This window comes from Capra hircus, chromosome 25 (assembly GCF_001704415.2).
Source record: "Capra hircus breed San Clemente chromosome 25, ASM170441v1, whole genome shotgun sequence".
NCBI lineage: Eukaryota > Metazoa > Chordata > Mammalia > Artiodactyla > Bovidae > Capra > Capra hircus.
This window is the reverse complement of record NC_030832.1, coordinates 34,654,244-34,668,174: the sequence shown is the minus strand read 5'-3', so window position 1 is coordinate 34,668,174 and position 13,931 is coordinate 34,654,244. Positions and strand designations below refer to the sequence as shown.

The window sequence follows — 13,931 nt, the reverse complement described above, 5'->3', positions numbered from 1 at the left end:
AAAAAAGATAATCAAATATATTCACTCTGTGTGTGTGTGTGCACATGTGTCCTCAGTGGTGTCCAACTCTTTGAGATCCCTTGGACTCTCACCGTCCAGGCTCCTTTGTCCACTGAGCTTTCCAGGCAAGAATACTGGAGTGAGTTGCTATTCTCTTCTTCAGAGGATCTTCCAGACCCAGAGAATGAACCCACCTCTCTTATATCTCCCGCATTAGCCAGTGGATTCTTTACCACTATTATATTCACTAAACTAATAGAATAAAGAAGAAGAATAGCAAGATAATTTCAATAGATGTTCACTAATTCAGAACAGTTCAGTTCAGTTCAGTCGCTCAGTCGTGCCTGACTCTTTGCGACCCCATGAATCTCAGCACGCCACACCTCTCTATCCATCACCAACTCCCGAGTTCACTCACATTCACCTCCATCGAGTCAGTGATGCCATCCAGCCATCTCATCCTCGGTCGTCCCCTTCTCCTCCTGCCCCCAATCCCTCCCAGCATCAGAGTCTTTTCTGATGAGTCAACTCTTCACATGTAGTGGCCAAAGTACTGGAGTTTCAGCTTTAGCATCATTCCTTTCAAAGAAATCCCAGGGCTGATCTCCTTCAGAATGGACTGCTTGGATCTCCTTGCAGTCCAAGGGACTCTCAAGAGTCTTCTCCAACAGCACAGTTCAAACCCATTGATTCTTCGGTGCTCAGTCTTCTCCACAGTCCAACTCTCACATCCATACATGACTACTGGAAAAACCATAGCCTTGACTAAACAGACCTCAGTCAGCAAAGTAATGTCTCTGCTTTTGAATATAGTATTTAGGCGGATCATAGCTTTCCTTCCAAGGAGTAAGTGTCTTTTAATTTCATGGCTGCAGTCACCATTTGCAGTGATTTTGGAGCCCCCCAAAATAAATCTGACACTGTTTCCACTGTTTCCCCATCTATTTCCCATGAAGTGATGGGACCGGATGCCATGATCTTCATTTTCTGAATGTTGAGCTTTTAGCCAACTTTTTCACTTTCCTCTTTCACTTTCATCAAGAGGCTTTTTAGTTCCTCTTCGCTTTCTGCCATAAGGGTGGTGTCAACTACATATCTGAGGTTATTGATATTTCTCCAGGCAATCTTGATTCCAGCTTGTGTTTCTTCCAGTCCAGCATTTCTCATGATGTACTCTGCATACAAGTTAAATAAGCAGGGTGACAATATACAGCCTTGATGTACTCCTTTTCCTATTTGGAACCAGTTTGTTGTTCCATGCGCAGTTCTAACTGTTGCTTCCTGACCTGCATATAGATTTCTCAAGAGGCAGGTTAGGTGGTCTGGTATTTTTATCTCTTTCAGAATTTTCCACAGTTTATTGTGATCCACACAGTCAAAGGGTTTGTCATAGTTAATAAAGCAGAAATATATGTTTTTCTGGATGTTTTTTTCTATTTAGATTTATGAATAAAAAACATATGTTACCAAGTAGCTAAAGGGAAAAATACTCAAATCTGATAGAGCATCTGTGTAAAACTTAAAGCCATCATTATAGTTATAGGTGAATTCTGAGATTGGAAATAAGTCTGCCCACTCTAAATTCTCTTTTGCATTATACTCTATATTCTAGTTGTTAAATTTTAAATAAAGCCTTAACAAAATACTAATTAATTAAATCCAATAACACATTAAAGGTATTATACATTATGATCAAGTGGGATTTATCTGAGGGATGCAAAAATTCTTTAATGTATGAAAATCAATCAATGTGATATACCATATTAAGTAATTGAAGAATAAAAACTATACGGTCATCTCCAAAGATGCAGGAAAAAAACTTTTGGACAAAATTCAACAATCATTTACAAAAAATAATAATAAAAAAAAATCTCCTGAAAGTGGCCATAGAGGGAATATACCTCAACATAATGAAGGCCATATACAAAAAAAAACAAACAAACAAAATGCAGTAAACATCATTCTCAGTGGTGAAAACTGAAAACATTTCTCCTCAGATCATTAACCAGACGGTTAAAAGATGTCCACTCTCACCACTGTTATTCAACATAGTTTTGGTAGTCTTAGCCATGACAATCAGAGAGAAAAGAAATAAAAGATATCCAAATGGGAAAAGAAAAACCATGACTGCAGATGATTTAATAGTGTACATAGAAAATGTACAAGATGCCAAAAGAAAACTATTAGAACTAATCAATACATTTGGTACAGCTGAAGGGTACAAAATTAATACAGAGAAATCTCTTGCATCTTGATACAGTAATAACAGAAGATCAGAAAGAGAAATTAAGAAAACAATCCCAGTTTCTACTGCAACAAAATGAATGAAATATCTAGGAATAAAAATACCTAAGGATGCAAAAACCTGTACTCAGAAAAGTATAAGATATTGATAAAATCAATCAAGGTTCACAAACAGATGGAGAGATAGACCATGTTCTTGGTTTGGAAGAATCTACTACCCAAAGGAATCTTCAGATGGCATTTTTCACAGAATTAGAAAAAAATTTTTTTCAATGTGTATGGAAGCATAAAAGACCTTGAGTAGCCAAAGCAAACTTAAGAAAGAAAAACAGAGCTAGAAGAATCATCCTCCCTGACTTCAGACTATACTACAAAGCTACAGTAATCAAGACAGCATGGTACTGGCACAAGAAAGAAATCTAGATCAATAGAATATGATAGAAAGCTCAGAGTTGAACCCACACATCCATAGTCACACTATGACAAAGCAGGCAAGATTATGAACAACAGAGAAAAGAGAATCTTTTCATTAAGTGGTGCTAAAACTGGATAACTTCATGTAAAAAAAAATTAAATCGGAACACTTCTTAACACCATACACAAAAATAAACTCAAAATGGATCAAATACCTGAATGTAAAGCTGGACACTATAAAACTCTTTGAGGAAAACACAGGTAATACACTGTTTGACAAAAATCACAACAAGAATTTTTGACCCTCCCCAGTTGATGGAAATAAAAAAAAATAAACAAATGGAACCTAATTAAACTTCAGTTTTTGCGCAACAATGGAAACCATAAATAAGATGAAAAGACAAAAAGTAAAAATGGGAGAAAATGTTTGAAAATGAAGCACCTGATAAGGGATTAATCTCCAAAATACACAAAGATCTCATGCAACTCAATATGAAAAAACAAACAACTCTATCAAAAGGGAAGAAAAACTAAATATATATTTTTCCAAAGAAGGCATACAAATGGCCAACACACATATGAAAGGATGCTCAATGGCATCGATTATTAGAGAAATGCAAATCAAAACTACAGTGAGTTCTCACCTCATACTAGTCAGAATGGCCGTCACCTAAAAATCTACAAAAAAAATTAAGTGTTGGGGAGGATGTGGTGAGAATGTAAATTGATGCAGCCACCATGGAGAATAGTGTACTGGTTCCATCAAAATCTGAAAATAGAACTACCATAGTAATCCTACTCTTGTGCCTATACCCAGAGAAAACTGTAATTCTGAAAGACACAGGCACTCTAATGTTCTTCGGAGAAGGCAACGGCACCCCACTCCAATACTCTTGTCTGGAAAATCCCATGGACGGAGGAGCCTGGTGAGCTACAGTTCATGGGGTTGCTAAGAGTCGGACACGACTGAGCGACTTCACTTTCACTTTTCACTTTCATGAATTGGAGAAGGAAATGGCAATCCACTCCAGTGTTCTTGCCTGGAGAATCCCAGGGATGGGGGAGCCTGGTGGGCTGCTGTCTATGGGGTCTCACAGAGTCAGATATGACTGAAGCGATGTAGGAGCAGCAGCCAATGTTCTTGCAGAACTCTTTACAATATCCAGGACATGGAAGCCCATCAAAAGAAGAATGAATGAACAAGATGTGGTACATATTTACAATGGAATATTATTCAGCCATGAAAAGGAATGGGCTTGTGCCATTTTCAGACATGGATGGAACAGAAACTGTCACAGAGGGTGAAGTATGTCAGAAAGAGAAACATAAATATCATATAATATTGCTTATGAGTGTAATCTAGAAAAATAATACAGATAAACTTATTTGCAAAGCTGAAATTGAGATACAGACATGGAAAACAAACATACAGATACCAAGGGGGGAAGGGATGGTGGGATGAATTGGGAAATTCAGACTGACATATCTATATTAAGTGGAAAAGAAATTTTAAAATAATAAATGAAGAGGGGATATATGTATATACATACCCAATTCACTTTACTGTATAGCAGAAAGTAATGATGTTGTAAAGCAACTACTCCAATTAAAATTAAATTTTAAAAAAAACAGTGCCATAAATTTTATGCCCTCACTGCTTTGACTTTCAGGTAGTAGATACTAGATTCTAATATGGATAAGACAGAAGTTCTCTCTCTGACCTGAGTGCATTTTAACTACATCACAGGTCCCCATGCTGGAATTATACCATAATTACTATTCACATAACATTCAGCATTCTTAGGAAGCCTGGTTCAGATAGAGAAAGGGGATTCACACGTTTTTGTTGCAAGTGCAGGGAATATAATTCCCCACTCAAGAATGAATGTTTTTCAAGTATGTCTCTCCAGAATACTAGTGTCTAAGATAAAGCAATTCCATCAAAGGATATAATTTATTCCTGGGAGGGAAAATAGAAGCTACAAGACAAGGTTCTTGAATATTAAGAAATTCTTAGGGTACATGTGTCTCTTTCAATTCTGGTTTCCTCGGTGTGTATGCCCAGCAGTGGGATTGCTGGGTCAAAAGGTAGTTCTATTTGCAATTTTTTAAGGAATCTCCACACTGTTCTCCATAGTGGCTGTACTAGTTTGCATTCCCACCAACAGTGTAGGAGGGTTCCCTTTTCTCCACACCCTCTCCAGCATTTATTGCTTGCAGATTTTTGGATTGCAGCCATTCTGACTGGTGTGAAGTGGTACCTCATTGTGGTTTTGATTTGCATTTCTCTAATAATGAGTGATGTTGAGCATCTTTTCATGTGTTTGTTAGCCATCCGTATGTCTTCTTTGGAGAAATGTCTATTTAGTTCTTTGGCCCATTTTTTGATCGGGTCGTTTATTTTTCTGGAATTGAGCTGCAGAAGTTTTTTGTATATTTTTGAGATTAGTTGTTTGTCAGTTGCTTCATTTGCTATTATTTTCTCCCATTCAGAAGGCTGTCTTTTCACCTTGCTTATATTTTCCTTTGTTGTGCAGAAGCTTTTAATTTTAATTAGATCCCATTTGTTTATTTTTGCTTTTATTTCCAGAATTCTGGGAGGTGGCCCCCCAATGTTCATCGCAGCACTGTTTATAATAGCCAGAACATGGAAACAACCTAGATGTCCATCAGCAGATGAATGGATAAGAAAGCTGTGGTACATATACACAATGGAGTATTACTCAGCCATTAAAAAGAATTCATTTGAATCAGTTCTGATGAGATGGATGAAACTGGAGCCGATTATACAGAGTGAAGTAAGCCAGAAAGAAAAACACCAATACAGTATACTAACACATATATATGGAATTTAGGAAGATGGCAATGACGACCCTGTATGCAAGACAGGGAAAGAGACACAGATGTGTATAATGGACTTTTGGACTCAGAGGGAGAGGGAGAGGGTGGGATGATTTGGGAGAATGACATTCTAACATGTATACTATCATGTAAGAATTGAATAGCCAGTCTATGTCTGATGCAGGATACAGCATGCTTGGAGCTGGTGCATGGGGATGACCCAGAGAGATGTTATGGGGAGGGAGGTGGGAGGGGGGTTCATGTTTGGGAACGCATGTAAGAATTAAAGATTTTAAAATTTAAAAAAATAAAAAAATTTAAAAAAAAAAAAAGAAATTCTTTAGTGGAATTTCTTTAAATATCCATGCATTGCAGGTTAAAATGTCTTCTTTGACTATTCCTTTAAAAATATTGATTTATTTATTTTAATTGGAGGTTAATTACTTTACAATATTGCATTGGTTTTTGCCATACATCAATATGAATCCACCACAGAATCCATATACACGTCTTCCCCATCCTGAATCCCCCTCCCTCCTGCCTCCCTGTACCATCACTCTGGGTCATCTCAGTGCGCCAGCCCCAAGCATCCAGTATCATGCATTGAACCTGGACTGGCAATTCATTTCATATATGATATTATACATGTTTCAACGCAGAATTTAGAAAGATGGTAATGATAACCCTGTATGCGAGACAGCAAAAGAGACACTGATGTATAGAACAGTCTTTCTTTGACTGTTTACATCTACAGAGAGAGATTCACCACAGGTGGAATGATCCATTTGAATGCGTTTTCAGCACACATACTACCTCCTGCCTATGGGTCCAGAGTCATCTATGGAAGATCATTTCTCCACACTGTTTCAAATAAGCCCATTCTAAATGCAAGTCCAGGGTTTTCTGTAAAAACTTTTTGAGGCTTTGGGCTAGAAGAAAATATTTAGACTTACAAAAAGGACATTTTTCAACTGTTGATTTGCTATGAAATTATCTAAATATCTTTATATGACTCCAGGAGTTGATGGACTGGGAAGCCTGGTGTGCTGCAGTCCATGGGGTTGCAAAGAGTCAGACACAACTAAGTGACTGAACTGAACTATCTAAATACTGCAAGTTACTTATCTCAAGAGGAAGTCAACTTGATGATGGGATTATAATGAACACTCTAAATTATCAGCAAGTTCTTCTAACACTAAAAGATAAGATTTTCAATAGTGCTGATGACTATAAAAGATTGTCAGTGTTCATACAGAGTTAGCATTATGTTTCCACTTTTGTCTAATATACTAATAAAGCACTTTACCTCTACCTCACTCTTCAATAAGTAGTTGGTAAATATACATAGACTAATTTGAAAAATGAAAATTTGGGGGTTCATAGAAATTAAGAAATTTATAAAATCCAACTCCCTAACACCATATACATTTCTTTCATCATAAGATACTTTCTTTAGTAACTGAAACTGATTAGGAGAATCAAAAACATGTAAATACAAAACATATTTTCACACACAAAAATATATAATGTGAATATTAAATGATAGAAATCATAACCTGTTTATTTGAAACCCAAACCTGAAGAACTTGTCTTGAGATCAACTGCTGTGAACATTATGGATCTCTGTGGCTTCTTTGGGGCTTCCCTGATGGCTCATAAGGTAAATAATCCACCTGCAATGTGGCAGACCTGGGTTCGATCCCTGTGTTGGGAAGATCCCCTGGAAGAGGGCATGGCAACCCACTCATTCCAGTATTCTGCCTGGAGAATCCTGCAGAAGAGCCTTGCACACTACTGTCCACAGGGTCACAAAGTGTTGAACACAACTGAGTAAAAAGTAAAACTGAAGAATGATTCTTCCTCAGTTTGTTGCATGGTTAGATGTTTCTCTGTATTATTGCTCAGAATGTCAGTTGTTCCTGCTCCTGGGTGCATAAAACAGTCATAAAAATAAGTGAAGTTCCTTTGTCTGTCCTCAGCAGTGTGGGGGATATTTTTCCTCAGTCAGTTATTATAGCCAGTGAGGTGGATACCATGCTCACTTTATTTTAGACAAAACAAGGATGTGAAGTACCAAGAAACACATTCTAGATACAAGAAGTTGAAAGTGGGGAAAAGCAAGATTCTTATCTGGCCTTTCTGATTCACAAAACAACACACTTCAGCATTGAGATTGTCGTTTTTCATATTGTGCAGAAGAGTCTTTAGGATTACGCTTTGGATGGGAACTAGAGAGAGAAGAAATGAGGTGAGGGAATACAGAGATAAAATGTATCTACCACAAGAGCAACACCACATCGTTATTAACATTTGAGGATTTAAATATTAGGCTGTGTGTGTGCATGTGTGTATGTATGGGTACTTGTATATCTGTTTATGAATTTGCTTCCTATATACTTGCCCCTGAAATTTTATTAAAGCAATTAGTCAATATGGTCATATAAAATTTAGTTCACTAGTTAAATTTTGTTTATTATGGCATAATAATACAGAGCATGGGTTAAGAATGTGGAAGAAAAAGATCTAATCATGGTTAAATCTTTATTATCTGCTTGATCTTGGGCAAGATCCTTAAGTCCTTTATGCTTCTATTTCTCAATGTATAAATGAGCATAAAGTGAAAGTAATAACTGTCTAAGAAGTTTGTTATAAGAATCAAACACTCAATGTCTTCAAAAACTGAAAGCACAGTAAGTGTTCAGTAAGTTTCAATTACTATTATCATCATCATGATTTTCTGAAATTGCTTCCCAATTTTGTTTTTCATTTCCCAGTGAAATAATATCACCCATACAGGTTTCCACCAAACCATGAGCATAGCAATCTATCATTAAAATTACATTAGCTCTTATAAAGCTGTTGGGTTTAGGCAACATGCTTTATCAACTCTATTTCAGTAGCTCCTGTATTCTTTCATTATTTTCCCATCAGCAATATCCTGGCTTCCCCAGTGGTTCAGTGGTCAAGAATCCACCTGCCATGCAGGAGACAAGGGTTAAAACCCTGGGCCAGGAAAATTCAATGGAGGAGGGCATGGCAACCCACTCCAGTATTCTTGCCTGGAGAATCCCATGGACAAAGAAACCTGGCAGGCTATGGTCCATAGGGTCACAAAGAGTCATATAACTGAAGCATCTAAGTGCACGTGCACACACACACACACACACACACACATGCACACACAGCAATAACTTATTACACTTTATGTCAACACTTATAAATAGTATGGTACTGTTGTTCCTTTCTCTGGTTTCTATCTCCAAACAGAATCTCAGCCCACTTCATTCAGTCACATGAACATCTTCTCTAAAGTTATATTGGTGATTTCCACTTTTTCAGTCCCTCTTTAGTTTTATAGTCATATTATCAATTATCATTCCTGATTTCCACTTTCCTAAAAATAAAAGGAAAATTCCTTAGCTTTGCATGCATAGCTTTAGACATATTTTCTACCTCTCTTTTCAGTCTCCCACTATGTGTAAGATCTACTGTTTCACCTTATGCTCAGAGTCATCTTACATAATAAGTGTCTATATCTATACCATAAAAATCCCATTACCCAGGAAAGACTGAGTAATCTTCAGTTTTTCTAGCTCAAAAAAAAATCATAAGCATTCAGAACTCAATAGAATTTAGGCATTTACTGTTTATAACATTTACAGACAATGAATTCAAGTTGAGCTAGTGAAATGTGACTTTTTCAATTAACATGAATTAATCTTAACCTGAAATACACGGAGAATAGAAGCAATGTGACAGTTTGTTCTATTGGGGCTCTCACAGAATCCAACGATGCAGAAAATGATATTTGTTGTGCTTTTGATTGTCTATATTGTCTCTACTGTGGGAAATGTGCTCACTATGGTCACCATCAAAGCCAGTTCATTATTGGAGTCCCCCGGCTACTATTTCCTGGCTCATCTCTCATTCATTGATGCCTGCTATTCCTGTGTAAATAACCCTAAAGTGATTGTAGATTCACTCTATGTAAAGAAAATAAGCCCTTTCAATGAATGCATGATGCCGATCTTTGGGGAACATTTATTTTCAGGTGCTAACATCATTCTGCTTACTGCAATGGCATATGACCACTATGTGGCCATCTGTAAGCCTTTGCATTATACTACTCTCATGAACTGGCAGGTTTGTGACCTTTTAATAGGAGTGTCATGGGTGGGAGGCTTTCTTCATGCAACCATACAGATTCTCTTCATCATCAAATTACCCTTCTGTGGCCCTACAGTCATAGATCACTTTATGTGTGATCTGAACCCTTCGCTTGATCTTGCCTGCACTGATACCCACACTCTAGTACTCTTTGTTGCTGCCAACAGTGGGTTCATCTCTCTGCTAAACTTTCTCCTCTTGATTGGTTGCTATGCAGTCATTCTGCACCCCTTAAAAACCCAGAGTTTGGAAGCTCAGCAAAAAGCTCTCTCTGCCTGTGTCTCCCACATCACAGCAGTTGTATTTTTCTTTTTACCCTGCATATTTGAATACCTGAGACCAGCAACTAGTTTACCTATTGATAAAGCAATTGCCGTATTCTACACTATGATAAAGACCATGTTAACTCCCTTAATCTATACTTTGAGAAATGACCAAATGAAAAATGCCATTAGGAAATTGTGTAGTAGGAAAGCGACTTCAGGTGATCAATAAGATGTGTAGAAACCCAACATCCATTCAACTGATGCAAAGATCAAAAGGATATGGTTTGTAACTTAGGCTAAGAATATCTATGAGATTTTTAAAAAAAAGCACCTACAAATCATACATTCTGCAAGGTGAAGAGAAGAAACTGATTCAGGTAAAGAGAGACAAACCTAACCTGGACTAATGTTTGCATATCTGGAAAGTTCTGCCAAACTAGATTCTAGTTTTACTGGTTTCATTATTGTATATGGATTCATAAGCTTTCGTCACAATAAAAATAGTATTATATTAATATTCAGCTGCAATCTCTACAACAATATAAAGAGGTAGACACTGCTATTTTACAGGTGTGTAAGCAAATAGAAAGGACTATGTTCCAAAACAGAAATATAATGAAAAACCTGTACCTGGAATCTAACTGACCTCTCAGACGTTGTTTTCTTTTCTGTTTTTTTCTTCAGATCATGTTCTTAACTGCTGTAATCTATGGCCACGCAATAATGATAGAAAGGTGGAATGATTATACCAGTTACCATTTATTGAGACAGGGACTGTGAGTGACTATATATCTATCTTTCTGTCTATATACATATATATGCTATTTTTATATAAATTGGCACATATACATTAGCTATATATACAATAGTATATAGATAGATAGATATGCACACACCATTTTACTATGTATGGTGGTGGTTTAGTCGCTAAGTCATGTCCAACTTTTACAGTCTCATGAACTGTAGCCCAACAGGCTCCACTGTCCATGGGATTCTTCAGGCAAGAATATTGGAGTGAATTGCCATTTCCTTCTCCAGGGTATCTTCCCCACCCTGGGATGAACCCACGTCTCTTGAATTGGCAGGCAGATTCTTTACCACTGAGCCACCTGAGAAGCCTATACATGTTCATTAAATATAACTAAATTCTATTTTTTTAAATACTCTACAAATTTGTGCACATCATTGTTGGTGGTAATTGACAACAACACTATGGTATGAAACTAATTTAGAATAAAAAACCATTTAAACTCTAAAGGTAAATGACAAGTCTTGCTGGGGTCCAGCCCTGGTGAATCCAGGGAATTCAAAGCAGGGACGGCGTCAGCGAGGAAAAAATTATTTACTTAGAGAAATAAAGAAAGATTAGGAAAGAATAGAGTAGTAGGAAAATTTAGTAGAGAAAAGAGGTTGAATAACTTGGTTTGCACAGGAGACCAATAAAGTTCCAAGACAAGGAACTTGCACCATCTACGTAGGCCACCGGCACCGGCTTGAATAGTGGAGGGTGCCCCACCTTGGGCTCCCTCTTGCATGGGTCTTAGAAGCCAGGGCAAATAAGTAGACTCAGAAAGCCTCTGCACTCCAGATGGGAATTCAGCCTGAAAAGGAAAAAAGATGACATGGGGGAGCCAAGCATTGGTGCCAGACCCACAACTTTATTTTCAAAAGCAGCTTATATACCCCAAGTTGTACATAAAGAAATAATGGAATATGCAGAGTTATGCAGGGGCAGCAGTCCTGACCCTTATTGAGACCAGGCTTTCTTTTTGCATACCTTCCTGTATACAAAAGGTCTGAGGTGGTTTTACATCATCTTCTGGTCAGGGGGCCTGTTAACATTTTTATGGCTCTTTTCCTAGATAAATATCTATTAACCAGAAAATTCTTTTTCCCTTGAAGTGTTTTTTTCTTTAATCTGCATCACCCTCATTGTACTAAATAAAGTTACATTCTTGTAGGACAAAGGTGCAGTGGGTTATAAAAAAAGAAAGTACTTAACTCAAAGATCTAATGTTACTAATATCAGGGCTACTACCTGTTTTTTCTACATGCCAACTATATCAACAAATAAAAGATATGAAAATTTGGCAGCAAGTATTGGCTCAACAAATGAAACCCTTAATCAGTCCTATTCTAATGATTTTGACTCCTCAGAAGCCCCTACATTCCTAGGATGTTTTAAGCTTCCTGTGCCTCTCTCAATCAGGAGGCCGCAAACAATCACATGCACAGCTGTAAGAGTTCAGCAGGCAGGCTAGAAAGCCATCAGAGCGGTTTTTGGATTGAAACACTCTTATTATGCCCAGGAGACTTATTATCTAAAAGCTCTAAATTGACTTTTTCCAGAAAAAATGTGGTGAAGGGATACCCCCTGTTAATGTTAGAAGAGTAGGTGAAAAGCAAAATGCAGTAAGGCAGGCAGACTCTGGTTTGGGGGTAGATGCACCAGCAGATCCAGTGAGGCTCCCTTAAGGCCCGGCTCGCCTTTGCCTGTCGGGCCCCTTAACCTCATGACCTTTGCCATGGGCAGGACTCTTCGTGCTGCCTCGCAGCAAAGTATTACATTATTTATAAATTTTCTTTGAACATTAAGTATCATTCTCCATTGTTCATATCACAAACTTAGGCTCAGAAAGCCATCAGTAAGAGTGGTGATTTCATTAAAAAAAAAAAAAAACTTTTTAATGTCAGATATTTTCTCATGCCATTTCTCTCACTCTTCTTCTCCTGGGATCCCTGTAATGTGAATATTAGCATGCTTGATATTGTCTCAGAGGACTCTTAAACTGTCCTCATCTCTTTTCATTCTTTTTTGCTTGTTTGTTTTCTGTTTGGCTGCACTGATTTCTACCTCTCTTTCTTCTGACCCACTGATTATTATTTTGTCTCATTCAGTCTAGTCTTCATGCTTCTAGTTTATTTTTCATTTCCATTATTACATTCTTTAATTCTGCTTGGCTGGTATTTATATTTTATCATTGTTTGTTAAAAAGTTATGATTTCTCACTCTGTACTTTCGTTTTCCTCCCAAGTTCTTTATGTTTACTGTCGTTACTCTGATCTCTTTCATTGGTGGGTTTCCTATTTCCACATCACTTTGTTGTACTTCTGAGGTTTTAACTTGTGCTTTTGTCAGAAACACATTCCTCCATCTTGTCTAAATTTCTATTTATATTTTTATGTATATAGTAAGTTAGTGAGGATTCTCAGCCTTGGAGAAGTGGTCCTCTGTAGAAAATGCCCTGTGTGTCTCAGCAGTGGACTCTCATCTCATTACCCAAGGGCTAGAAGCCAGTGGTCTCAGGACTGTTAGACTGTAGCTTCCTTGCCTCTGGTGTCTTCCTCCTGGTGGGTGAGTCTGGTCTAGAGGTTCCTGGGCATTTTCTGGTAGGGGGAGCAGGTGCCTGATGACTGGTGGTTTGAAGTAGGACTTGGACTTCTGATGGGCGAGGACTATGTCTGGAGAGCAAGTCTAGAGGTGGCTGTGGGCTCATAAAGTCTTTAGACAGCTTGTCTGCTGTGTCTTCCACTCAGTTTGTTGTTCGGCCTGGCGTGTCCCAGCAATGGAGGCTATAGGCTGTTGGGTGGGGCCAGGTCTTGGTGCTGGGATGTCATTTATGATAGGTTCCAATTTGTTCTGCAATTACTCATGATTTTGGTGTTTTTGTGAGAGGAGGTGAATTTTTGAGGATCCTTTTACTTCCATCTGGGCAGCTCTCCTCAAATAAATATGATTGATAGAAGTATAGTATATGGAAGTCTAGAAGTGCCAGACAAAAGAGATATTTAGGGATGGTGTAGAGAGAGGGTGTGAAACTTCTATGCCCTTTCCAGGTGCAATGATCCAAGCACCTCCATGAGTTCATCAATCCTGAAGATCACTACACAAACACTGCAGTAATCACTGTTGCAGTCAAAATCTCATTTGGTCCTAGACTTTGGGCTAGTCCTCCAAATTTATCAATTCTAACCCCTGTCCCCTTGTCAAAGTTTATT

At 37.8% G+C, this 13,931-nt stretch overlaps 2 protein-coding genes across 2 annotated transcripts in view; one reads left to right on the top strand and one right to left on the bottom strand.

The window, feature by feature from the left end:
• The window catches only part of LOC102181832 (NADPH--cytochrome P450 reductase), a gene marked incomplete in the record, with an annotated part of 1,163,480 nt that overhangs the window by 468,676 nt on the left and 680,873 nt on the right, over window positions 1-13,931 (bottom strand).
• LOC102168442 (olfactory receptor 4C46-like) lies at window positions 5,537-10,161 on the top strand. Its single transcript, XM_018040405.1, has 2 exons — window positions 5,537-5,563; window positions 9,259-10,161. Exons 1-2 carry the CDS (start codon window positions 5,537-5,539, stop codon window positions 10,159-10,161), a joined length of 930 nt encoding a protein of 309 aa, XP_017895894.1.

Excerpts from the sequence above, each read along its gene's own strand:
- LOC102168442 (XM_018040405.1), top strand. The coding sequence starts at position 5,537 with ATGCAAGACAGGGAAAGAGACACAGAT. Across the intron at positions 5,564-9,258 it reads ACAGGGAAAGAGACACAGAT|TTTGTTCTATTGGGGCTCTC; the intron begins GTGTATAATGGA and ends GCAATGTGACAG.